Below are 25,629 nucleotides of genomic sequence, written 5' to 3' on the forward strand. Positions count from 1 at the left end.
ACACATTTTATAAAGACCATGTAACAAGAGGTATGCCACCCACTGTATTCCGTTCCAAAATGCATACTGCTTGTTTAGCAAAGTGCTGAAATGCTGCATCCCTTTGTGTTTGTTAATGACAGTTTCTGGTGAGTGTGCAGGCAAACAATAAAAAGGCATTATTAACCACAGATACAAAATGGCTATGTAGTTGGAAAGAATGGAAACACAGAAGTAAACATGCAAGTGAAACAATTTCAAATGTCATTCTGTTTTTACAAAATGTCAGGTTCCCTAAAGTTGACTAAAAGAGAAGCCCACATGAAAAGCAAAATGTCAACTCTGTTCTGACAACAGTGAAACCAGTAAACCTGCTAATACAACCAAGCTAGCAAAAATCCATAGTGAACAATGACTGAACTTTCAGAAATGTCTATGCCATTACCATGATCATTCAATATCTTAACAGTACTTCAAGGTATAAGTATGGATGGAATATGAAAATGTAATGCAAACAATAAAAGCTGATGCCATCAATGCATTTGTGGAGTCTTCCATCAGTCTCTGCATTTCAAAATGCTGTAAGCAGCATCATCAAGGGGGTACCAAGACCTACATACATGGAGCTGATGGGAGGGGGAAAAAATAAATTATGTCTTTTCAAAACAGTATATTAACAAGTCCTGATGGTAAATGAGTTAAACATAAACTTTTGACCAATATTCAGTGAACAAGTAAGACGCCTTTAACTCATTTTCTTTCTTGTCTGTTCAATGGTATGTATCCCCTGCAAAAAGAGGTGCTGAATATTTAGGAAAACAAAACTCCTAAAAGGTAACAGAGAAGAATGAGGAAAATAACATCATACTATTATGAAGAAAACTATCAAAACCTGGTACTTAGAATGTCACTGTTGGGACAGGTGTGCTAGGCAACTGTAACTATAGATGTGGATTTCCAGTGTTAATCATTGAGGAATAGAAAACACTTTTGCTGTGGAGACATTTTTCTCTTTGTTTTTGAATTTACTGAAGAAAATGCATAGAATTTCTTTTCTCATCTGGAAAATATATTTTTTGTTTAGACCAACTCCTAGAAACTGTTCCTTGTTCCTCATGTGTCATCATAATGAAATTGCAAAATGAAAGAGTCATTTGCTTCAAACACAGATTGGCTACATTTTGATCTCACCAGATCAGAACACCTTCCCTGTTTCATTTTGTTTTACCTTGTGGGCATCTAAAAAAAAAGCCAGATTCTCACTCTACATGGACTTTGATGGTAATCTCCATTTATACAAAACACTAATGTGGATCTTGGATTCATATTATTAAAATCTCCCTAAATATTTTGAAACAATGATCTCTGTTTTTCAACAGTTTAAGGCTGTCAGCATGCTTTGGGGTGGGGAAAGATGTGATCCTGAAAGCAAGATTATGTCACAAAAGTTCAAGGACAGGTCAAGAATATGTCTGCACATTACTTTCTGGGTCAGGTTTCTCCAAGCATAACTATATTTTGCTGCTCAGACCTGTTTTAGTGCATGAAAACTGCTACATTGTGCCTTTCTGAAAGACGAGCTAAAGCAGCATGCGTGAAATCAGAAGTGAAAGAGGGGACTGCATAATTTTTCCTTGCCTCCAACATTTTTGTTTTGATCTGAAAAACACAATGGCCACAAAGAAACCAGCTGCATAAGTAAGGATAAAAATGAAGGTTGGTTAAAATTTTGTTCAGTTTGAGAAGTCTTCTAATCCAAAAGAAGAGAAAACATTTTCTAAATTATTACATTATAATATTGTCCTTCTTTCAAGCGCTTTTGTAAGACCTTGTCAGTAAATGAGCTTATGAGAGAGGCTGAAATGGAGCAAAGAAAGATCTGTACTGTTGGCATCTGTGAACCGTGCCTACTTTTTACCTGCCCCTGAGAGAATATATTCCTTTCATCTGACCCAGCAAGCATTTATTTAAGAACCAAACATATCTCTATTAAATTTAAAATGAAAAGAAACAAATGTATGCAAAATTCTTCTTTAGAAGTTAATTTTAAAATCCATAATTTGTTCAAGTAGTCACGCTGCTTTCTTGACAGCCGATACAATTGGGGCCACAAGCCACTTTAACATTCAGTTTCTGTGGATGCATTTTCTTGCCTAGCTTTCTGTTCTTCTGTTGCACTGCCAAATGCTACCACCAAATTAGTTACACTGCTGGCATGTCCTGGTCTGTTTAATTTGTCCTTTACAGACTTGGCTTTCCGAGAATGGCTGTGCAAACTCTTTGACCGTACTGATGGGAACCCAGAAGTTCTTTCTGGCTTCACTGATAGTAAATTCTCTTTCTCAGCCTTGACAGTGGCAGGCATAGAGGTGTAAGAGGCACTCATACCTGCTTCTCCAACATCACTGTCGTCGGTGTCTGTCTGTAACTGCTTCTGCTCTGCTTGCCTTTCTGCTTCAGAGATAAAACCAGGGTATTCTGGAGGACGTTCCTGAGCAAGCTGCTGCTCAACTTCATATTTCCACTCTGTGGCCCATTGTTCAATTGTAGAAGGGCCCACCTGATCCATGATAGTACTATACTCGGCCATCCAGTTGTTAACTCCTCCAACCAGCTTCCCACCCTGTGCAAATATAAAGCTCCTTGACTTGGTCATAGTGGTTTGACAAGCACTGAATGTTTCAGGGGGAAAATAGCGCATTGCTTTAGATTTGTCCAAGGGATAAGAGATGGTTGCTTCTAACTTGGTGCGTTCTACTTTTAATTGAGTGTTCTGAAAATCTGATCTTGGTACTGACTGACTGTTGGTAACAGCATTCATCTGCTTTATACTTTGAGGAACTGTTCCATCACTCTTGAAAATTGCCTGCTTTTCATCCCCAAAACCAGCTGAACCAGAACGGGGTCTGGAAACATTCTGTGCAGTTTCTAATGTAGATTTACTGTAATCTGCTGTGGTGCCTGCATTAGCACTAGAGGTATAATGGAGACCAGTGTGGTGTTCTGGAACCAGCATCCTTGGGTCTGCTCCATCTTCTTTGGTACCAATAGAATGGGCTTTTTTACGCAATCCCATTGCTGGTGACATAGGAGTGGTACTGTCATCATATATTAAGTCATCACCACCGACATGGTATCTGTACATGCTGTAGCCATCAGAGCTGTTAACACTGCTTTGCCTTAGGAGATATGCAGCATCACACTCAGACGAAGCCCGTGAACGTGTGTATGTCAGCTCAGATTTGTCAATACCTGCCAGCTTCTCAAGAGCATTCACCATGCGACCAGAGAGTTCTTCCAGTTGAGAGAGTCGAAGGTCGACGGTTTGAAGAGAAGCTTTCATAAAATGTTCTCTTTCATTCACTTCTTCTAGCCTCATAGACATATTTTCAACTCTGTTGGGTACAAAAGAAGCAGCATAGAACAGAAGATGTGGAATGGTGCAGTAACCTATTATAGGCACCCAGCTACTGATTTCGTGTAAGGCAGAATTTTGTGCTACAAATCATGCTTCATTCTTTTTTCCTATGTGTAGCATCAAGAGCATGTGCATTTTCTTGTTATCTATGCTTTCCATACACCATATTAGAGGACTATTTGAACTTTGCTCTTACCTACATGCCAGGTGAGAACAAGAGTTGCAGCCCTTAGGGACAGCCTACAATTAACAATTCTGCATGTGCCACCCACTTCACATTCAGTTGTCCTCTCACTGTGAAGCATTAATTAATCATACGAAAAGCACTTTCTAATGACATGCTCACAGGATGACTTACAATAGCATCAAGGCATGTTGTAAAACAGTTTTTGTAGCTGGATGAGAGAGGACATACGCTGGTGTGTATGCAATTACTTTAGCTCTGGAAATATATTTCAATTATGTATCAGTTGAAGGGAGTGAAATTATTGTCTAGTTCAATTAAAATTATACTTTTTCCCATTTTATCATTTATATCATAATAGAAGCAATGGTACCAGAAGAATGCATATAAAAGTAATGCATTAGAATGTAACTTAGAGCTCATACACTAGTAAATGAACTGCAGAAATTCATATTATTTTGCTCTCACACACGAAAGATGATGAAGCAAGAAGTAATGAGAAATAAGAAGCCATGAGAAGTAACCAAATCTTCTTTGTGGCCATAGACCATAGTGAATCAGTGAGGCTTACCAGCCCTGCTTTATTCTCTGCCACAATACCTAGGATTTTGACAAATTGACATGAATAAATGGTGCAATAGAAATTACTTGAATACACGCAGCAATTTCATTTACTTCTCTGTTCTCAAACTTCTAATGTAATAATACAAGATGTTCAGGGTCTCCCTTCAAGAGAAAGATGTTTATCCATTTAAGAATTACATGGCTCACAGAGCTACTTCATAAGAAATGTTAAAAAGAAGGTTATAATCCAGAGAGATAGATAGACAGATAGATAGATACATACATATATACATATGTGGAGTAGTTAATAATAAAAATATTTTAAGGTAGATGAAGGTGAAAGCATGTTTAAAACGTGTAACATTTTCATTACAGGGAGAAGTTCTCATCATTTCAAGGAAGTGAACAAAAGACCCCGTCCTTTGACTGACTTAGAACTACTAACAGAATAGGCAGAGCTTTTGGGAACAGTCTTGCCAAGTGACCTACTAAAAAAGTGCTGCTGCCATTATCACTGTGTGCTTACACAGCAATATGCAAACATTACCTAGTCCTCACAATGGCTTAATGATTTACATATGAATATTCCCTCTCTTTTAAATGGGGAAGTACATATTGAAAAGCTTTGAAGAGAATCTGTGGCAGAGATTAAAATTCAGCAGTTGTGAGTGCTGGACCCTAGTGCAAACCGTAGATCCAAGGGAAGAATCCTCAGTGCTTTTGTAATTCAGCTCCAACATGTTTCTCATTGTTAGATGAGCGGTTGGAAGTTCAACAAGTAGTAATTTGCTCAAACAGATAAAAAGGATAACTCTGATCTTCAGATGGGTGAGAGGGAAAAAATTCCCTATGAACAAAAATGTTCTTGTACCAGAGCTACCCAAACCAGCAGCCTCAGTGACATACCAGCAGGAATAACACAAAACTTGCTCTTGTTAGAGATACCCCTGCACAGATAATTACACAGGACTCAGATCAGCTTCTGAATGGGTGGTGGTTTTCTTCAAAATCTGAATCTTTTGTACTATAACTTAACTTTGGTTATAATGAAGACACAAAAAAGCAAACATTGTTCCAGATAAGTGGTGTGGGGTTTTTTTTCTTATAATAGGTACCTTTCAGAGGTAACTCTGATGCGTTCATCATTAGATGATTGCTCCTCATCTTCTTTTTCCTGAAAGTATTCTTCTACACACTGCTCTTCAAACTCATACAGTTTCTTTAGCTCTTCATCATTCAGAAATAACTCTGTGCAAAACAGAAGAACAAAATATGAGTTTCCTTTTTCTGAACTTCGGCAGTCAATTTAAATCCAATTTAGCAAATTATTTTGGACATACGGATACTGCAGATTCTACTCCTGCACTAAAGGAACAGATGATTTTGTAAATAGGGAATAAGTACTTAACCAGAGATGGCCGCAGCCCTAAAGGCAATGTGATGCATTATGATCATCATCTATGACCATCCACCGAGGACTGTATTTTCTCAATGACCTCTACACTTTTTAACAGTAGTGCTATACATTGAACAAACTGACCAGATTTTACAGGACAATCTCTGCCAGGTTGACCGTACCTTCATTCAAATGTCGTTCTTAAAAGGATGCCAGTTATAGGCTATAGATAATCTAATACAACAGATTGTTTCCCAGACATTCTCTGGATAACATCTTCAAAACCTGATAATCGTGTAAGGAAAACCCAAGCTCTTGGGTTTTTCTCTTTGTATTCAGAGGGAGTGTCACTTTTATTTTTTTCCCCTTTTTTGTTTTTTTTAACTCAGAACCATATTGTGCAGAAATAGAATTACTTACAAAATACGTTTACTGTGAAATGTAGAAATACAGGGATAATTGTGAGCATCTGATTATTTCACTGAGTCATATAATGAAAATAATCAACAATTACAGAGTACGTTAGAAGAATCCTCCCAGTTCCCCTGTGAAATGGCAGATAAATCTCTAACATGCAGAAATGAAAGTGAGGATACTCTTAGACACAGAGTGCTCGCAATCACAGAGCTGAAACTACAGATGACATTTGAAACTGTGATCCCTTCTCAGTTTCCTGTTTGCCCTCCCCAACATACAAACTTCACCTAGAACTTGTTAAAAATGGATTAAGCTCATGCCATCTCACTGTTCTAAGAAAGCATGTTAAAGAAAGGCTTCATTAGCAGCACAGCACTGCATATCCTCCGGAGCCCAAGGAGCTCAAGAGCTGTTAACTTGACATAAGTTTTGTCCCATAATGTCCTCTGCAAATACACTTGACTGTCAACGTGAACAAAATAGTTCAGCATTGGAAAATCTGCTGCTTTCAGCTAATATGGTGCAAAGAGGTCAATTTAGAGAAGATTTTTTACATACTCAGTCCCCTGTCACGCTCATCCTGGTCTCCTTCACCCTTCCTGCAGCGACAGCAGATTCTCTTGATGATTATGTAGATGTGGCTGAAGATAATCATTGGTGGTGGAAGGACAGGTCTGTCATGGAATGTCATGATCAGCTGGTACCGCTGGAACTTCCATACTTGGTTGGATATTGATTTTACCTCAAAGAATGTATTGCTGAAAGGGAACATAGGCACAGTTTCTATTAGGCCTCTACTTATCATTGAGTAAGTACTATGTTGAAAAAAGCTGCAGCTAAATAACAACATGAGGCCACATTGACTTTGCTTGGTTCAGCTTTACGTTGATGCTGCTGAACTTCCTGAACCGATGATTAACTTGATCTCAGGATTCCACTGCTCCTTCTGAGTGCAGAAAAGCCAAAGGTGCTCTGCATCCCTTATGTGCCACTCCGAACAAGCTTCCTCTTAGACTGTTTGCTCCTACTGTATAAAGTCCCTTAGGTGTTAGTGAAAAGAAACTTGCACAATTTATAAGTATTTCTTTGAACACATGCCAGTCTTTGATGTTACACAAAGTATTAAATCAATGAAAGGTATTTAGTGTGCTAAACTCAGATGTTTCACATAGTTTGCCTTTAATATGCTAATCAGCTTGACCTACATAGAAGACTTTTCAAGTTTTCACAAAATGTCCTAAATTCAAACTTTATTCACTCAGACTTGTGACTTGAAAACATAGTCCATATTCTTGTAACAGAATTTGTTCTTGGAAGCCATGGCCTCATCATTTCCACACCAAAATAATGTGCATTATAAAGATGTTTTGGTTTGTAATTGTAAATGATAGTATTCGATCCAGAGATAACACTAGTCAAGGTTATGAAATACCAACTAACAGAAAGCAGAGTTGCTGTTCTGTTTTAGAAAAAGCTTTTCAAGCTATCTTAAAGTATGCTCAGACAGCTCACTCCACTTCTATAATGATGATATTGGCACTTCCTTTTTTATATTTTCTGTCCACTTCTTTTCTAACTTTCTGTGCTTTAGAAAATCTACATTCACAAAAACAGTTAAAAGATCTCTTTGAAACCAGAGGATTCTCGAGTACACATAGCTTTTGGTTTCTTTTAGCTAAGTACACATGAGATTATTTATCGACGATAAATGACAATCTGCCTTCATTCTGTGTCTTCTGCAAAGCAGGAATTCCCGCTTGCAAGCATGCTGGGATGGCAGGAGTTAACAGCATGACCTACTTCCCAAACTTCTGATTCCTTGGTGCTTCAGCCAATAATAGCTACCATTGTAAGACTCTTCCCATTCCCTCTGATGTGACCAGCATGTAAGAACTTGAAAATTCATGACCTTTTAAACTACATACATCAAATGAAAGACAGGCTTTGTGAGCTGTGGATTTCTGGGCACACGATGAATTATTTTTGTGGTTGTGACAGCAGCTACCTATGCCAACAAACCCTCCAACACTTCATGTTTATGGGCATCAAAAGTGGATCACTGGGTGTGTTTGGAAGTCTTGCTAGAAAATAGATATTTCAATTCTATTTTGTTTTTCTAGTTTTTGTTTTTCTTTTCTTTTGTTTTTCTTTTTTTTTTTTTTCTTTTTTACCCCAAGGTCATTACAGGAAAAGCATGCAATGTCACTTTGGGTAGAAGAACAAGCAGTAGAAATTTTAGACTCCAGAGAAGTCTAAATATAGATTTCAGGAATAACATTAAGAATGTGCACAGTGCTCATTGCTTGGACTGGCCGCAGATCTTGGAAACATGTAGCCATCCTTTCTTTTGGTTCAAGGCAATACAGACTCCTGCATCATATAAGTAGGACCTTTTTTTTTTTTTTCTAAATGAAAAGCAAAACAAGAAAACAAAAAGAAAAATAAGCCAGATTTTCATTCTGCACCTCTGTCACAGACTCATGTACGCTAGTGGTTACATGGGCTTCCATCATGCACATAGCACATTTCAGGAATTTTGTTTTTCATCTTTCCAGAGCAATCTTGAGACCTGTCACTATCCACTAAATAGTACTGGAAGCAGCCAGATTCTCTCATATGCATTACTGCAATTGCTGGAAATTCAAAGCAACCTTTCCTCCACTCTTTCCCAGTGTATACACAATTCCCAGTACCTGTCAGTCACATTCATAGAGTAAATAGATTCTGAGCGCAAATGCAAACCCTTGCAAAATCAGATGATGGGCTCTCACAGAAACTTTATCTTGGCAACAAGAAAGCAATGATAGTGCATGATGATTTACATACTTGAAGACAGCAATCAGCAGGTTTACCAACAGAATATTTGCTACCAAGAGGTAACAGGCCATAATAGCAGGAGTGAGCCAGGCCCCTGGTATACATGGAGGGAGGCGTTTACCATCATCATCGTAGAGATTGTCCCCACAAGGAGCTGAAGAAAAACCAAGAAAGTTATTTTTCACAAATTGCCTGATACTTAAAAACACTATTCACATTTATTTCATGACACATGCATAAAATTTGCCGAGCTCAATAAATTTTGTCAGTTTATTTCCAGTAGCAAGTATGTATAATTTCTACTTCAAATTCTGCTTCTAACTACAGCATACAAAAATAATTTCCCATACTAGTGAATAGCGAGGCACTTCCAAGTTTACTGCTGAGTGTGGCTTTATCTTCAAATTCACATGGGTTGTCTTTTTCTCATAGTAATAGTCTAGGACAACATCTTAACGTGGATACATATGTATCGATACTGGAATTTAAAAAAAAATTCCCCAACCAACTTGTGTGCATACCATGCCCAAGATATAAAAGGATTTACTCAGTGGTCCCAGATTGCTGAGTATAAAATTGAAATTAAACCTTTATCAGGGATCTGAGACATTAATGGTCCCGACCAGCTTCACCTGGGGTGTACACCTACACACCTACACAGACCTGGCCCTGCCTGAGCTGTCAAGTGTGCAGGTCTCAGCCCTGGAGGGACCTTGGACCTGTGTCTGTCCTTGATGGACCCTTCTGTCTCTGGCCATGTCTCCTTTTGTCCCTGGCTGGACACCCTAGATGGCCTCTAGACTCTTACTTGTGGTGTCTGGGGCTGTTAATGTCACCAGCAGGTGGCCCTAGTGCCACTTTCAGGCCAATTTCTGTTTGCCTTGTTTTTCACAATAATTCTAAAATTTAGATAAAATTTTAAAACAAAGAGATATAAAATCAAAATCATGCAGCAACAGCAAAATAGGCTGTTGAGACAAAAAATGGGAATATTGATCAAACAGATCAATACAGACACCAAATAACTGCCTGAAGTAGTCCTGAGAATACATATGATGTCTTGGGGAAAGAGCTATCTTGGAGCTGGATAAATGCAAGTGCAGTGCCAGTGTATCTGATTTCAAATACAAGGCTAACTTTTGGAACCATTTAGTAGCAGGTAAAGTGTTTATCAACCACAGGTTCTTTATCTGAAATCTTAGTAAATACTAAGTCTGAGAATAAGTTCATTACAGATTTAGTTTAAGTGAATAAACAAACCATTTATTAAAGCATTTTGCAAAAACCCAATGCCTCAACCTCACCTGAAAAATAATTCAAATTATTTGAAAACAGATCAATCTTATTTACTGTGAACTGAAAGAGACATTTATGCTGAGTAATAAAATATATTTTACTTGCTTTTCACACATCAGACCTACATTTTTCCTGTTTATCATAAGACAACTGTAACAGGAAAGTCAAGCGTTTATTATTCACAGCAACCAATGAAAGTACTGCCAAATAAATACTAACATTGTACTAGGTAATCAAAGGGATTGAGTTATACCATGACACTCATGCATCATAGGTTTTTTTTAAATTATTATTTTACTGTCAATGTATTATACTAGAAACAAGTCATAGCAACCACATAAGCTCAGTTAAAACTTCTGATCTGCAATCTGTATTAAAATAAAATAGAAAAAGAAAGAAAGAAAAGAAAGAAAACCAATATTCACACCTGAATATTGGATGAGGCCTATAATTAGAATGTCAGTATCTAGTGAAGAAAAAGATTAATGAATATATTCAACTAAATGAGATAATCAGCTCTCCACACAGACTTACGATTAATTTCCATGGCATAGACTGAACAGCATTCCAAAGGAACAGAATAGAAAAGGAGGCAGGGAGAGAAAGGAAGAAAACAACAGAATAATATAGGAAAAAAATTAAAAAGATTATTGAAAATACAGTTTTGCTGCCAAGAAAAGATAAGCAACTCAAATGTCAGAACAGTCAGGACATATGCTTAGAAAGAATGTCTTTGCTAGGAATGCATTGCATTCTGCAATTTCCTCTTTGTGTTTTCCGCAAACGTTACATATGGCAGTGAATTCATGATATTAATAATAAATCACAAAATGCTTCTGGCAGATGATCATTTAAATATACACGATATTCCAGGCAAGTAAACAAAACTGGTGGTCACCACAAACACAAAACATCTCAAAGTTATCACACAAAATCATTCTTTTAACTATCACGGAAACGTTTCCTCCATTTCTCTCTTTTTTTTTTTTTTAAGAAGCGCCCTGGCTTTGAGTCTGCCAGCTGTTTCTGTTGAATAGCTATGTTTCCGTTAATAGTCATGATACTGATGTTACTGCAGCATACACCACCATTAAAGCCCATTTTAGCTACCGGTGTGGATACTTGCTTGCCAACCCCTAAATGGTGATTGCAAGAAAAACTATGCTACTGAAAGAAGCTCAGTCAGGCTTCTTTAGTGTTTAAGAGTATGTTTCTGTTGAGTACTAGATGCCACTAACTTCTTGCTCATGGCTATCTTCTAAACTGAGTGAACCTAACAAGAGCACCCTCAGGAAACCGTATCTGGACTTGTGTGTCTAATCCTGGAATCCCCCATAGAAGTCAGAAATGGACATACTGGAAAGACTCCAGTGAAGATATTAAAAACCTGACTGGACAGTCCTTGAGCAACCTGCTCTAATTTACCCTGCTTAGAGCAGGGAGGTTTGACTAGATGATCTCCAAAGGTCCCTTCCAACATCAGCAATTCTGTGATTTGTGATCTTCATCTTTAGGTGACAGCCTGTCCTCAGTGAAGCTATTGACAAAAGTCTAACTACCTTGTTTCAGAGGGAAAATCTGATGTAATACCCTTTCCATAAATTGTTTGCACTCATGGGTCTTGGCAAAACTATGCATAAGCACCTGACACAGAGTCAGGTTAGACTGCCCATAGCAATCACTCCCCAAAGACTTTTGAGGCTGCCTTTGTGGTGTGTTTACAGAGAACCACAGAAAGATCAGAGTGAAAATTTCTTACTGAAAGCAAAAAGATCTTCAGAAGTCAATCCATAGACTTCTAGACATAAGAAATGTACAGAATAATTGTAATGCAGTCTGATTTTGCCAGCACAACGCCTTGCATAGCCACTTCTATTTCAATATTAAACCAACAACAAAACCACCCATTTTCAACTTAGCTTATGTTTAAGCTACTGACACAGCGAAAGCTTCTGACCTGGGAAGGTTAGTGGAGCAAGGAGCCAGACTGAACTTGTGTAACGGGAAAGCCCAAACTTTCTTTTCCCCAAAAATCTTTCACACTGCTGAAGACATTTCTAATATAACTGAGAAATGCTTGGAAGTACAAGAGAAGTCGGAACCACCACCTACATTGAAGAGATCAGTATTGTTGGTAAGGTGTGAGTTTTGATTTTTAAAGAAATCAAACTGTCTACATGGGCAAGCATTTGTTGTTCAAAGTGAAGTAGGATTTAAATGCACATTATGAGGCACGAAGGTCAGGAACTGTTACAGTTTATTCCTCCCCATGGGAGAATTAACCCACTTGAGATACCCTTGGCTTATCCTGGCTCACATGCACTGAAACTGCAATACTAGACAACAAACACATAAGTGATGCTGAAACAGCAGCTTATATTCAGATAAAGTACAAACTATGTGATACACACTAGAGGAGGCCAGTTGCATGTTTGTCTGTACAAATTTCAAATATTAACATAAAACTAGCAGCAACATGACAGTTTCTGTCTCCTCTAAAATACTGACTTGCTTTTTTTAAGCTGTGCAGGTTTTTTATAAGAAAGGCTATTTCCACACCCGAAGCTAATCAAGCCGAATTTTCCTTTTTTGTTTTGTTTTTCCACAGGTGTAGAAAAGAAGAACGTGAGCAACTCATGAAATGGAATCATTTCTGGAAAGTAGATAGATGTGTCAATGAGAGTAACGTATTAGCTCATTGCCTGTGCTGTGAGTTGGAGATGAAAGGATATGTGTATTTCATCTCCTCTGCAAGGTATTTCTTTTGTTCTACTTCTGTTGGAACTGACTATTAGTAAAACATTGGTTGAAAATAAGGTTTCAGAATAATCTCTGTTGATCCCTGCAAGTAAACAGAACACTTAATACAGTTATACTTTTGGATAGGAGACTATTCCAGATTGTATCACTCTCAAACAGAAAATTGTTCACTCTCTGGAGTCTGTCATAAGAAAACAACAACAGTACACTCATAAGGACAAAACACTACTTCCAAATTAAAAACAATAATTAATTTGGATCTGATCATCTGCCTCAGAAACAGGAAACAGACTCTTACTATGAATTCTACTCTTACGGTCTATCTGGTCTGCGAACACCTCTCCATAGATCATCCAGTAGGGCATGTAGAAGATGTTGCGAGCTAGTCTCCAAGAAGGCTCCTCATCTGGGTGCAGGATAGCTTGGCGGGCTACTCCAAAACTCATCAGAACCACAAGCATGATGACCACAAAGTAGAGCATGTCAATCATCTGCACAGAGAGACCACACAGAGGCTCTTACATCTCCAGGTAAAACAGTAACACCAGCATGTCTGTCTGCCAGCATACAGTAAAGTAAATAAGAAAGAATCAAAAGAAGAATTTTCTTGATATTATCTTTGTATTTAACTACTGCTCATGAATTAAGCATACATAAAAACACAGTAAAACCAGTCATTTAAAGGAATACTACATTTATATTTTAAAATACTTAAAATGATAAAATCTTTGCAATCCCTATTCTCTATTGCATCAAGCGCACTATGCTGTGTTTCAACACAGACCTCTTCTGTGGCTGCAAAGAGATGATACAATCGTTGCTGTACCATCTCCTGTCTACAGAACTACAGAACTAACGGTTCTGTGATAATCCTGGTGTATCAGCAATCTGCTATTGCTATGGCTTTGGGAGGCAGAAGGCAGGCAAAGTCAACATGTTTCCACAAGGCAGTTCAAAAAATAAAAAAAGAAAAAAAGAAATAAGATTCCCTCTTGAATAAAGAAATTATTAGCAAGAGTATTGTACCTCGTGTGTCTGTGAAATTCACACAGCACCTTTTTCACAGCCTTTATTCAGTCCTACGCGGATGGAAAACCACTTTTAAAAATAAGAACTGAATTTAGTTTCCCATGAGGTTCTGAAATACATAGTTTACAGCAGTTTAGGCACTAACCATCTTTCCAATCATCATGACGTAAGGTCCCAGATATTTGTTCACACCAAAGATATCCAGTACTCTAATGTACCAGAAAATAATATCTACGCAGTAAATCACTCTTCCATAACCCATGTAAGGCTGGTTCTGTAGGCGAAGAATTGCTCCTATCATAAATACTGAAATAGCCACTAGGTCAGTAATATTCCAGTATTCCTGGAGCCAAACTTTCACTTTTTGGCTCAGCTTGCCAGGCTCTGACATCAGGATCTGAAATGAAAAAAAAAGTAAATAAATAAATAAGAATTTAAAAAACAAACAAACAAACAAAACCCTCCCAAATTATATTTTTGAAGTAATGGTCATGAAAAAAGACCAATATTGTGATGCTCAATAGGTGTTTGAGACCCCCTCCACTTCTAGTAAAATTTGTCTCAAGCAGCAATATTTTTAGCTACTAGCAGCCAAAATTTCCTTTTCATAGAAACACAGAATGGTTTGTGTTGGAAGGAACCTAAAAAGGTCGTGTAGTCCAACCACCCTGCCATGGGCAGAGGCATCTTTCACAGGTTGCTCAAAGCCCTGTCGAACTGGACCTTGAATATTCACAGGGCATCCACAACCTCTCTGGGCAACCTGTTCTGCTGTCTCACCACCCACATCATAAAAATTTCCTCCTTATGACCAATTGAAACCTACCTTCTTTCAGTTTAAAATGGTTGTCACTTCTCCTGTCACTACAGACCCTGGTAAAAAGCCTCTGTCTTTCTTACAAGCGCCCTTTACATATTGAAAGAGAAGTTTTAATGTATGGGAATGGGTTATAAATTAAACTCTCTCCAGTGATGAGCATTTTGGGACTCTGTGAAATCTTCTCTCTCATATATGGCTTCTCAACCCTCTGCACAAATTCATGTCATTATCACCTCTAAAAGCAAGCTTCAATTTAAGGATTATGAGATGTTGGTACGATCAGACTTTACCTCTCTGACTTTCTCTAAAGCCAGAGTCACAATGTAGGAGATGACAATCCATTCCTGGACTGATGGCCACCGTTCCATCCGCACCAAGATGATATAATTAAATAGCATCAAGTATCCGAGGTATGATATCTACGAAAAAAAAAAGTCCTTTATGGACCTTAGGTGATGGATCCTGGGATGCCTCCACAGTTAGGCAGTATTCAATTACTTGAGATGACTTACACACCAAAAAAATCAGTCTCCACTAATTTCCATTAGGAAGTTCTGGACTATTAGCTTAAGTCAATAGAGGTATCACTCAGTTTTCTGTAACTACTAGTGTAAATGTGAAACAGGTGATGCTGGTGTCTCTATGCCTCACAGCAGGCTTTGGTAAAAAATTCAGAGATTTTGGAAGTCCAGAATTATTAATAAGAAACCAAAATGGATTCAATGACTTTGCAGAAAAAATACGTAAGCAGTAATAAACCAAAAGATTTTCCAGGGAAAAATGGAGTTTTCTAAAGAGTAAGATATTCAATGTGAAATGTTTACCCACGGTCTCAAAACAGATGTCAAGCAGGATGGGGAAGCAGGGCTGTGAGCAGCACTGGCCAGGAGGGGTAGGGGAAATAAAGAGCCACAGAGGCCACCTGTTCTTCACCCCGCAATAATGTGGTTGAGACCATCTAGGCAGAATATACTCTTCATGTGAAGCCAGAGAAATGCAGACTTTAGGTATCGGTCCCTGCAACATCTCTTCCTATACCTGTCACTTAAAACCATCTGTGTGAACCGTAGGTTTGCAGATATTTTGCTTGCTTTAAGTAGCCCCTAGACTCAGGAGCAACTTTACTGCTGAAGCCTAATTCAGTCAGAGCACAAAAGCCTGCATCACCGTATCAAAGAAGAAACACCAAACAGTAGGCAGTAAAATCCTTTTAGCTGAGGGGCTAACTGTGACATCCATATGAACATGTATCAACACATATATTGAGGCTATGGGGAAAGATTCAGGTGTTGAAGACCCTTACTTGCATTAGAAAGATTTTCTCCTCTGAAGGAAGTGGGCCTGCTGCAATGCCGGCCCTCTCGCTGCCATGCACACTGGCAGAGGCCACAGGCCTCCAGCAGTGGAAAGAACGACAGATGCTGTGGAACATATGATCCAGGCAGCTGAATTATCTCATATGTTGAAAAAAGCAAAACAACAATTTCAAAGCACTCTAAATCAGGCCCTTCATGCCTGGGGCTTTTTTAATCTACTAAAATGTAATTTATTTACACTGTGAAACAACGTTGAATATTTTATTTGAAATGAAATATGAGTTTTGCTTTTAAATTATTAATACAGGCAGCAGAAAGGCATCAGTATAGTCTTAAGTGATTATGATGTGCTAAAACTAAAACTTACATAATATTACAACATACTAGGTACTGGAAATTCCAACTTTGAATCCAGTATCCTTTTTAAAGGGCACACGCAAAATTTATGAGCAGTAGCATGAATACTTTTTCTGTTTCATTAGAACAGAGCTTAGCACCATATAATTCTTGATGCACTAAAGAGAAAGTGAGATGCTTGTCAAAAATAAAGCTTTTAGTTTAGGTTTAATTATTTAAATAAAAGTACCTCTTAAGTCTTAGCAGACTGGGATCTGTGCTTCCACCTAGCTTGCACTCATCTGAGCCTAAATGTCAAGAGAGCAAGTGGAAGCACTGGTACTTATGGCATTACTTCTTGGGTCCTAAAGCATATTTGAACGTAGAAGAGGAGCCAAAGCCTTTAGAAAGCAAGAGAATCCAGCCTAGTTTGGATTGAGTGACTGGACTGTGGAGCTTGCACTGAATTTGACAGATGATTAGCCAGACAGGGCCTCCTTCAAGGTGTGTAGGAGATTTAGAGGCTGACAGCAAACGCTTCAGTTATTCATTCTGTTTCATTGTCTATGCATTTTTCTCAGAATAAAGGGAGTGCTTTGCTTATCGGATTCCATGAACGTCGGTACTGTTAATTTATTACTTGGTTATTATTTTTACATTGGAATCCTTTAAGTTAAGGTGCAAGAAAAACAATGACTATCGGTTTAATTGTCATTACTTACTGTGTAGAACCAAAATTTGACAATAGGTGCATTATAGAATTCATAGATCTTTGTTCCAATTGGAAGGCTCTTTTGTTTTTTCTTTCCATTCTCTTCATCTCCTTTTCGGGAGCCTGCATCCGCATTTGCATCCTGGAAGACCAAAGCTGTCAATTTTCAGAAATATACAATAGTAAAAATAGTAGCTTTTCCTCAACTGCAGCCCCCGCCAACTGTTAACTACATGATGCTTCCTCTGAGGAACAGAGCTCTTTTTAGAAGTACAGAAATACAAATTATGTACATCTGTGCAACTACACAGATAATTTACACACCCTAAGAATGCAGCCTATACACTCCCAAAACTCTTCACTGATTTTGATCCCACAGAGGAAGTTGAGATTTTAACCTAAGGGACCTGTAGCATAACCAGAGAAGTTAGAAAACTGAGCACTCTTGAGATATTAGAACTTCCCAATAATCTCCGTTACTGACCGCATTTTCCTCCTCCTTTTCTCTGCCTTCTTCATTTTCTCTTGATGTCTGGTAAGAATAATCATCATAACTCCGAAACTCTAGGAAAAGGATGGTGGGAGGGAAGAGAATCCCCATTATAACCTGTACAAAAAGAAATAATTCAACTCAGATGACAATATTTGTTTACATTAATAGATTGCATAATGTTCATATCTGGTTCATTTTCTCTCTATTCCAATTGTGTGGACCCCCAAACGAGACCTAAATTTTAATCAAAGGTGTTAGGTTTTCAATTAACAGATTTCATTATTATTTGAAAGCCACAACTTTGCTCTCAGATTCCAATCATGCTAAGCCTTCTATGGATTTATACTTTCCTTTCTTGTGGGGTAATGTTCCTTAGATATCCTGAATTTGGAAACAAAAAAAATAGCTTTAAAACAGGTATGTTCCTAAAACATCTATAATTATTGAGCCAATTTGTTCTATGCATACACTACGTATAGTGTAGTGTTAACATGCAACAACCTATACCTTTGAAAACAACTGCAGAAGAGAAATACCTTAAGGCCTGGGTTTTTCCGCATGCGTAGTCGCCCCATCCACATATCTGTTAAGAGCATCTGGCTGCATGTGTGAGCAATGAAGTCCCTGTGTTTAGCTGCCACAGCCAATTTCAGGCAGGTAGAATTACTCCAGTTTTTCAGTTCGTAGGTCAGTAGTTTCATGGCAATCTGCTCATCATGTTTATAGGACTGATCCAAGAGTTCAACAGCCAGCTGGCCAAAATCTCTGGAAAATGCAAGATAAGTCCAGTGAAGTTTGATTTAGAAATCATTGTTTGCTTGCATTTCGGAGGTTTTATTCTGTTCACAGTGGATCATGTTTTTCCACACACAAGAACAACTGAGTCTGAAGCTTAATTTGGGACAGTCTATGAAAGTTTCAAACAAATTTTGATTGACCAGAGAGAATTGATTTAGACTGATAACATTTTAAGGTCAGTTGAGATATATCATCAGATACCCCTTAATTTATGTGAGTAAATCCCAAACGCAACTTCGTGAATTAAAACTAGCTAGTCTTAGAGAGAGAGAAGCTGAAGAAAGACTGCATTCTGTAAGAAAAAATGTAAGTCTTCTCCTGCTAGTGTTGCCTTCAGATTCTGAGACCACATTTTGGCTTGTTTACTGTTGATAAATAGGCTCAGAATGGCATTCTGCGGACTTATGTTCTAGAAATAAGTTGTACTTTACTAGAGTAAAGCTTCTCAGAAAGTCAGGTCTACTAACTTTGAGTTGTTGTCCAGATCCTGAGAGATGTCATCCACCAGCTCACTCTCAGAAGACTCATGGGCCATCGACTTGTACAGTTTACAGGCCACAAGTGCCTTGGCCATGGTTTCCTCCCCTCGCTGCCAAAGGAAGAGTGCCATCTTTTGCCGTTTCATCAGCACGGCCCATACCATCAGTTCATGAAAGGGATACTGAAACCGGCTGACTTCTGGGTCATCCACATCAATATCGATCTCTTCCTCCTTTTTCTTCTTCTTCTTCTTCCCTTTGGTGGGAGGCTCATCATCCTGGGAAGAAGAAAAAATGTTCCCATCAATTTTTAACATCTTACCTGACAATGGCACCATGCACAGAACACGTTTTGAGATGACATATTAATAGGTAAAGTTCTAATTTGTTTTTGCTGTTTGCTACAATGAATATCAATCGTGATAAAACTACAAAGAACACATGACAGCACATGCACTGGGTTAACACACACAGCTTAATATTTCATTCAGAGAACCGTTTCTTGCATACTTAATTACAAGTCACCCATCTTGGATTAGTACAGTAGAACCCTGTTGTACTGAAGGCATCACTTTACACTGCATTGCAAGTAGATCTCTACCACACATGTAATTGCAAAAGTTGATCTGCAATGAATTAATATTTAATGAATTCCACTGCAGTGTCAATGGACCTTTATCAAACCTGAATTCACTATGAATAGGTTCCACTATAATTTCCAATTTGATATGTCTGCACCTATTCCTGAAGAACAGTGCTGCTTATCTCACAGGTATCAAAGCAGGTTCCAGACTGACATGCAGGTGGAGGGTGGTAACATGCAAATGGAAGAGAAAGGCAGATAGTGCCCTTAAGAACAGCAAGATACTAAAGGGAGTTTTCACCTTTGAATAAGCAATCTCCTCTTAAGTATGCAGTGCAAACGGAACGTATAAGTATCCAATTTCTTAAAGGGATAGAGAGGATTAGCCATTACTACAGGAACCAACATGGAAGTAACTGAAGGAAAGTACTGACAATGAAGCAGGATCCTGAAGGGAGAAAAGCCATGATTGGGAAAATTAGGGTTTAAATAATGTAGGAAGAACATTGCATATATAAGTGTAGACAGAGCTCATAATCATTGCAGACCTTGATTCCAATCTCAGAAGTGGATTGCAAGTAAAAGCAATTAACATTCTACAAAACTAGTTCCCGTTCAAGCAAGCTCAGCAATATGCACCTTTTTTGACAAAATTTGAACTTAAATCCTATTTCCAGGTTCAGCCTCACACCTCAGGTTTCCAAAGATGATGCTTCAGCTCAACAATTAAGTATATATTTCTATTTCATCAGTTTTAAGAACTGCAAGTGATGACCTCTGTCTCCTATGGAAAATTCAGGGGTCATTAATTGCATGCACATAAATAAAGTGCTCAGTATCTCTGAAGCACAGGGCATAAAATCTCAAATGGAGGACCAAAAATTAGGTCGTCTCCACACCAGGAAAATCAAATCAATACAAAACTCTGGTTAAGAAAGACAAAGAGCTAAGGAGTCTAAACTTCCTGTTTTAGAGCTGCTAACACTGGAAATGAAAGAAACCCCAGACACCTGGAGTCACATCAATTTACTGACCACTCCAGCAAAAGAAATGTTATTTTTTCTTTTCACCTTTTCTTTCTCTTGGAAGAAGGGAGTGGGCTACACCCACTGTCAAGTGGAGAGAACACTTCAGTTTGTGACACATAAAACATTTCTTACTGAAAGAAATGTTCTTTGGAAGAAGCACTAAGCAACATGTGTATGATCACCACTGGTTTAAAAAGGGCTGCACCTCCGAGGGGCTGAGCTTTTGGCCTTGAGCCATTCGAAAACAGGAAGCTGATCAGAGAGTGAACATAACCTCGACTTTCTCTGTAGAGAAGAAAGCTGCTTATCTGTTTGGGGGAAAAGGGGCTGTTGTGTGTAGATACAGTTCCCATCAAGTGTACCACAAGCAACATGTACATCTCCTGTGTTTGAATACTATCATAGCGTTAATAAAAGCATGCTTCACGAAGAAATGTACCTAGCCTCTTTTGGTAAATGCTTCCCTGGTCTACATTAACATTTTTGTTCAGAAACAAAAACAAGTGCCTCTTTTAGAGTGAATTTTTAGGCAACATCCCAGACTCGATTCTGATCGACATACAAGTAATCGAGGCAGGGTTTAGACTGAAAATTCTGGTTTATCTTCATCATTTACAAAGCATGGTGCCACCAGGGTAGAAAGGATGTTTTAGAGTAGAGGACAGCATCTAACAGGTCATACCACATTGTTTTTTCGGTCCATTTAAGTTTTTTTTCTATGATAAAACCTCATTTGCGCATAAGTTGTTATTTTCTGTTTAAGGGGGATTTGACCATAAGTAGCATTGCTGGGTCACATTCTCTTTTCCATATCATCGATGTTCACATCTGAATGATTAAATCGACAATATGGTCCAACATGGAATGTGTTATTAAATAACAGTGCTAAAAACTGCCTGAAGACTATTGGGCAAAGATTTAATCAGCTCTCAAGACCCTACCCATAAAACAATGTCAGAAGTATCTCATAGGCTCTTTGCAAAATGGAAGATCCTGTCTACTTGGAATTTACTTTAAGCCACAGTAACAGTGAAAAAGCTAAGAGCAAGGGCAGAACTGTACCTACAAATGCTCTAATAAAAACAGCGTTTTACAATATATTCAACTTACCTCCATTCCTAGTAGTTTAAGAGCTTTTGGCTGAATATTAAAAATAGAAAGGAAAATCAGTTAGATAAGAGGGAAAATTCAATGATCAAACAATGCCAAGGAAAAACACATTTTCATTTACGAAAGTATAGTATTTATTATAAAACGTACTATTCTAAATAATTGTACCAATAATGGTACAATTAATCTCCCTCTTAATTGTATTCGCAGGAAGGCATTGGGTAGATAATATTTTCTGTCCTGCACTCAAGTGAAATATTTTGATTCAGATAGAACAGTTAAATGAATAATTCAATAATATACTGCTTCAAGAATTAAAATCACCACATTAGTCACAAAAGCTCAAAAAAAATAGTGCTTCTAAGCACACACAGGGTAAAGATACCTGTAGGAAATAGTAAAAAACAGAATAGGTTTTCAAGCCTCTCACAATTACCCATTGAAAAAATCCCTCTGTTCTATTGTGACAACTCTGGTTTACATTTTATGTAAAAGGTTTATTTGTTTGTTCTGTCAGATAGTAGTACACTATACATGTATTATATAATGAGTACAGAATACTTGGGCTTTGAATGGCCCTGTGGTTATTTGTGGGACTTGTTTCCTAGTGCGTTTCCTGTAGTTAGGCTGTGAAGCTTCACTTGACCTTCAAAGCTGAACTGACCAAATATCTAAGCTAATGAAGTACTGAAATAAGGAGAAATTAACCCCTCCAGATCAATGCATTTACCTCCCATCCTTTAACATAGATGTTTTACAGGTTCCTTATATAACTTCACTACCAGAGTGCAGCATTTCTTTAAAATTTAACATGCAGTGTTCCACAAAGACAGAGGAACACAGTATTGTTTTTTACCATCAGCACAATGCCCACATCCAGAATAAACTCATTCTTACCCTCTTTGGTCCAAATAAATTATTATAAAGAGTCCGAAAACTTTTTCGAGTGTAGTTGCAGCGATACGCTCCACCCATGAGATATTCAAGCACAAGACCAATATCTATTAGGCTGATGTGATAATCTGGTGGAAGATTTCCCTACCAAAAAAAAAAAAAAAATAATAAGGACTTAGGATAAGGAAACATATATTAAATTGCCAACCTAGATATATCATGTGTAAATTGGCACATGGGTATTATTTACATCCACTGGTTTCTGTCTCTGAATATTTGTATAAAATTAATGATAACTGATTCACATAATGAAATTGGGGGGGGGGGAATTCTTTTGTTTTGTTTTGTTGTTGGCAGTAATTATAGTTGGCAAATTTTCATTCAATTTAGTTGTATAATATGTCAGTGTCCATACAAGCTGGAGCTGTTTGCAAGGGTTATACTGATGAAATTAAATAACTCTGTACAGATCATCACTAATCTAGTATAAAAGCATGACAATTTCATGGTGGATATCAGGCATACTTTACATGTTATGGAAACTTATATTTCATCATAATATTACCTACACAGTTAAGGCTACAACGCAGAACATGATTCAGATTAATGTGGAGCCCATAATCAAAGAAAAAGGCAGACAATAATTCCCACTGTCACACTTAAAAACTGGATAGTGGTATTGATTCTGCTGGACTGTGCTCCAAGCTACATCCTACAACAGTAACTGATTCTACAGCACCACTGAGCAGTTTCTATGGCAAAACAACTATATCCTAAGCAAACACATCACCTCCATGTTAACCCAACCGAATCCCCGAGACTGCCGCTGAATGAGTGAGCCATGAAAATGCAATGAAAAGGAGACAGATAGAAAGCAGAATGCAGAAGAGCATTAGTAACACTCAAAAAGACAAACACTGAATGAGAAAAGTGTTAAACCATGAAGCAGATCAATATGAATTATACATTAACCCAGTACTGCATAATTCCCACACCTAAACCACACGGGAATAAATGGCAGTTTTCTTGCAAAAAGGAATAGAGGCTATTTCAAGTAAATGTTACTGAACAAAAGCTCCAAAACCTCAAACAGAGCAAATACAACAACAAATCTTACAATGAACCTATTCATGTCTAATGAATGGATTTACATGTAATGGAAACAAATGAATAACAAATTTAGGACTTGTAGCACTGAGAAACAGAACAGAATTTCTCCCAAGTAAAGGCAGGATTGCTTGGGAGAGAAGTAACTAAAAAACACAGAAGGAAACAAATAAAAGGGAACAAATTCTATGCTCATGAGTGGGGCTCCCAGTTAAACTAGCAGTCCTTTTTTTTTTTTTTTCTGCATTGGGACCTTCTTGTAGAGAAGAAATGGTTATCAACCTAAATGTCTAATGATATATTACACTATTTGGAGCTTAATTTTCCTCTCCTTAGTTTTTAAATTACTAGCAGTGCAGTATAGCCATACCTAATTTAGACTGACATCACTGTTTGTCACAAGAACTAATTTAACTTTTCTTAACAACTACCATCTAATTTCAGATGTTTACTTTTCCCCGTGCTATGTTTGCTTTTACTGTTGACTCACATGGTTAATATAATAATGCAAATGTAACGCTGCTGTTGGTTAAGCTTACCTTTTTCACATCTCTGACAAGTAAATGCAGAGTATTTGGTGGACCCAATCTCTGAAACAAAAATCATTCCCAGTCCATTAGAGCTTCAATTCTGCAGGTTTTTTGCAAACACAAATGTAATGAATGATCTGGCATTGTAAACATAATTTTAGGCAACCATGTGCCATCACACTGTGCAGGCATGAAAAGAAGGACCTGGGCTGCAATGACAAACACATTTCTACCATGAGCTGTGTAATCCCTTTCTTATAATCCTTTATGTGGTGATTCAAGTCACAGCAGTTTGTAGTATTGTCTGAGTCTGTACTTGGTGCAGGAGCCATAAAGGGACTGGAGGACTAGACTGAAGTTATATGTTGTATAAATGCTGCCCTAGACTACCTGCCTCTTAAATGATGGGAAGAAAAAGAGTCTATAAATAGTTATGTTCTTGATTAATTTGCTGTGGGCTGAGTCAGGGAGAGTTTGAATAAAAAAGCATGATGCTCTGTGGTTTTGGGGAAAACATTTTGCTTTGCTGGGCCACAAGGAAAAATGATACTGGCTTCTGCAATATGCTAAGAATAAAAATTGCTCTGTAAGTACTTTACAGGCTTATTTCAATAATATTAAAGTATATTTATAAAGTATATTTTAAGATTAAAAGTAAATTATCACTGCTGGCTGGTATTAAATTTTTACTATCTACATTAGTTTTTTAAGTGTTCTGAACATGCATTTTAAATATAACACTATATTTACAGGAAAAACTGCAATGGCTTCTGAAAGCTGCTGTAGGCTTATTGATTAGGAATGTGTATATGTAAGGAAAGAAGAGGACAATACATGTGGTAACAAAGCTCCCTTTATCGCTGTCTAACTTCTGTGTGTTGTCAGGGCTCAGAGCTTTTTGGAAAAACAAACATATCCCAGCAGGAGAAGAAGAAAAATGACACCCCTGTTATACATACAGTAGCAAAGACATCACAGGGTCACAGGGCATTTTATTATTTCTGCTCACTCACGGTATTATAAAGTTCTTCCAGTCGAGGAATAGTGAGGAAGTGCTGCATGTTCACTCCATTCTCAATAAGTAGCTTCACAAAGTCCACTCGATCCAGAACTAGTGCATCTAGCATAGCCTGCTCCAGGGAATTCACCTGAATGGCAGAATGGAGAATGTGAGACTATGCAAGCACAGAAGAGTTGTTTGGCCAACAAGCACAAACATTTTCTCTACTGAAAATATTCCCAAATATGCTGATCAATCTGTAAGTGAAAAGGAATTTAGAAAGTGACACTTTACCCATGTGCAAGTCAATACAGATGGTAGAGTTTTCCTATGAGGTTTTGGGCAAGAGAATAGCAGTGAAAGAAACCTTTAGCAACACAATTGTAGCTTTCAATCATCTTGTTTAGTATTTTTAACTAAACAAGGCATACCATGCTTGACACATTATGTGAAAAAGAGATTTACTTGCTCAACGTGATAAGAACAAGTTAAAATTTAAGAAAAACACACTGTATACAATTAGGAAAGACTGACATTATTTATCCTGATAACTCGTATGTGTA

At 37.8% G+C, this 25,629-nt stretch overlaps 1 protein-coding gene across 1 annotated transcript in view; it reads right to left on the reverse strand.

Moving 5' to 3' along the window:
• Positions 1-1,580: 1,580 nt before the first annotated feature.
• The window catches only part of TRPM1 (transient receptor potential cation channel subfamily M member 1), a 90,135-nt gene continuing 66,086 nt past the window's right edge, over positions 1,581-25,629 (reverse strand). Inside the window, exons 13-28 of the mRNA XM_082061007.1 lie at positions 25,080-25,214; positions 24,076-24,126; positions 22,433-22,573; positions 21,536-21,565; positions 18,803-19,092; positions 18,074-18,302; positions 17,529-17,651; positions 17,055-17,186; positions 14,971-15,099; positions 14,006-14,257; positions 13,148-13,322; positions 10,606-10,626; positions 8,785-8,929; positions 6,517-6,716; positions 5,261-5,393; positions 1,581-3,374 (exon numbers count right to left, since the gene is read on the reverse strand). Of these exons, the coding sequence (XP_081917133.1) occupies positions 2,099-3,374; positions 5,261-5,393; positions 6,517-6,716; positions 8,785-8,929; positions 10,606-10,626; positions 13,148-13,322; positions 14,006-14,257; positions 14,971-15,099; positions 17,055-17,186; positions 17,529-17,651; positions 18,074-18,302; positions 18,803-19,092; positions 21,536-21,565; positions 22,433-22,573; positions 24,076-24,126; positions 25,080-25,214 (3,462 nt within the window). The 3' untranslated portion in view covers positions 1,581-2,098. The remainder of the gene's footprint in view (positions 3,375-5,260; positions 5,394-6,516; positions 6,717-8,784; positions 8,930-10,605; positions 10,627-13,147; positions 13,323-14,005; positions 14,258-14,970; positions 15,100-17,054; positions 17,187-17,528; positions 17,652-18,073; positions 18,303-18,802; positions 19,093-21,535; positions 21,566-22,432; positions 22,574-24,075; positions 24,127-25,079; positions 25,215-25,629) is intronic.

This window comes from Streptopelia decaocto (genome assembly GCF_964273445.1).
Source record: "Streptopelia decaocto genome assembly, chromosome: 9".
Taxonomy (NCBI): domain Eukaryota; kingdom Metazoa; phylum Chordata; class Aves; order Columbiformes; family Columbidae; genus Streptopelia; species Streptopelia decaocto.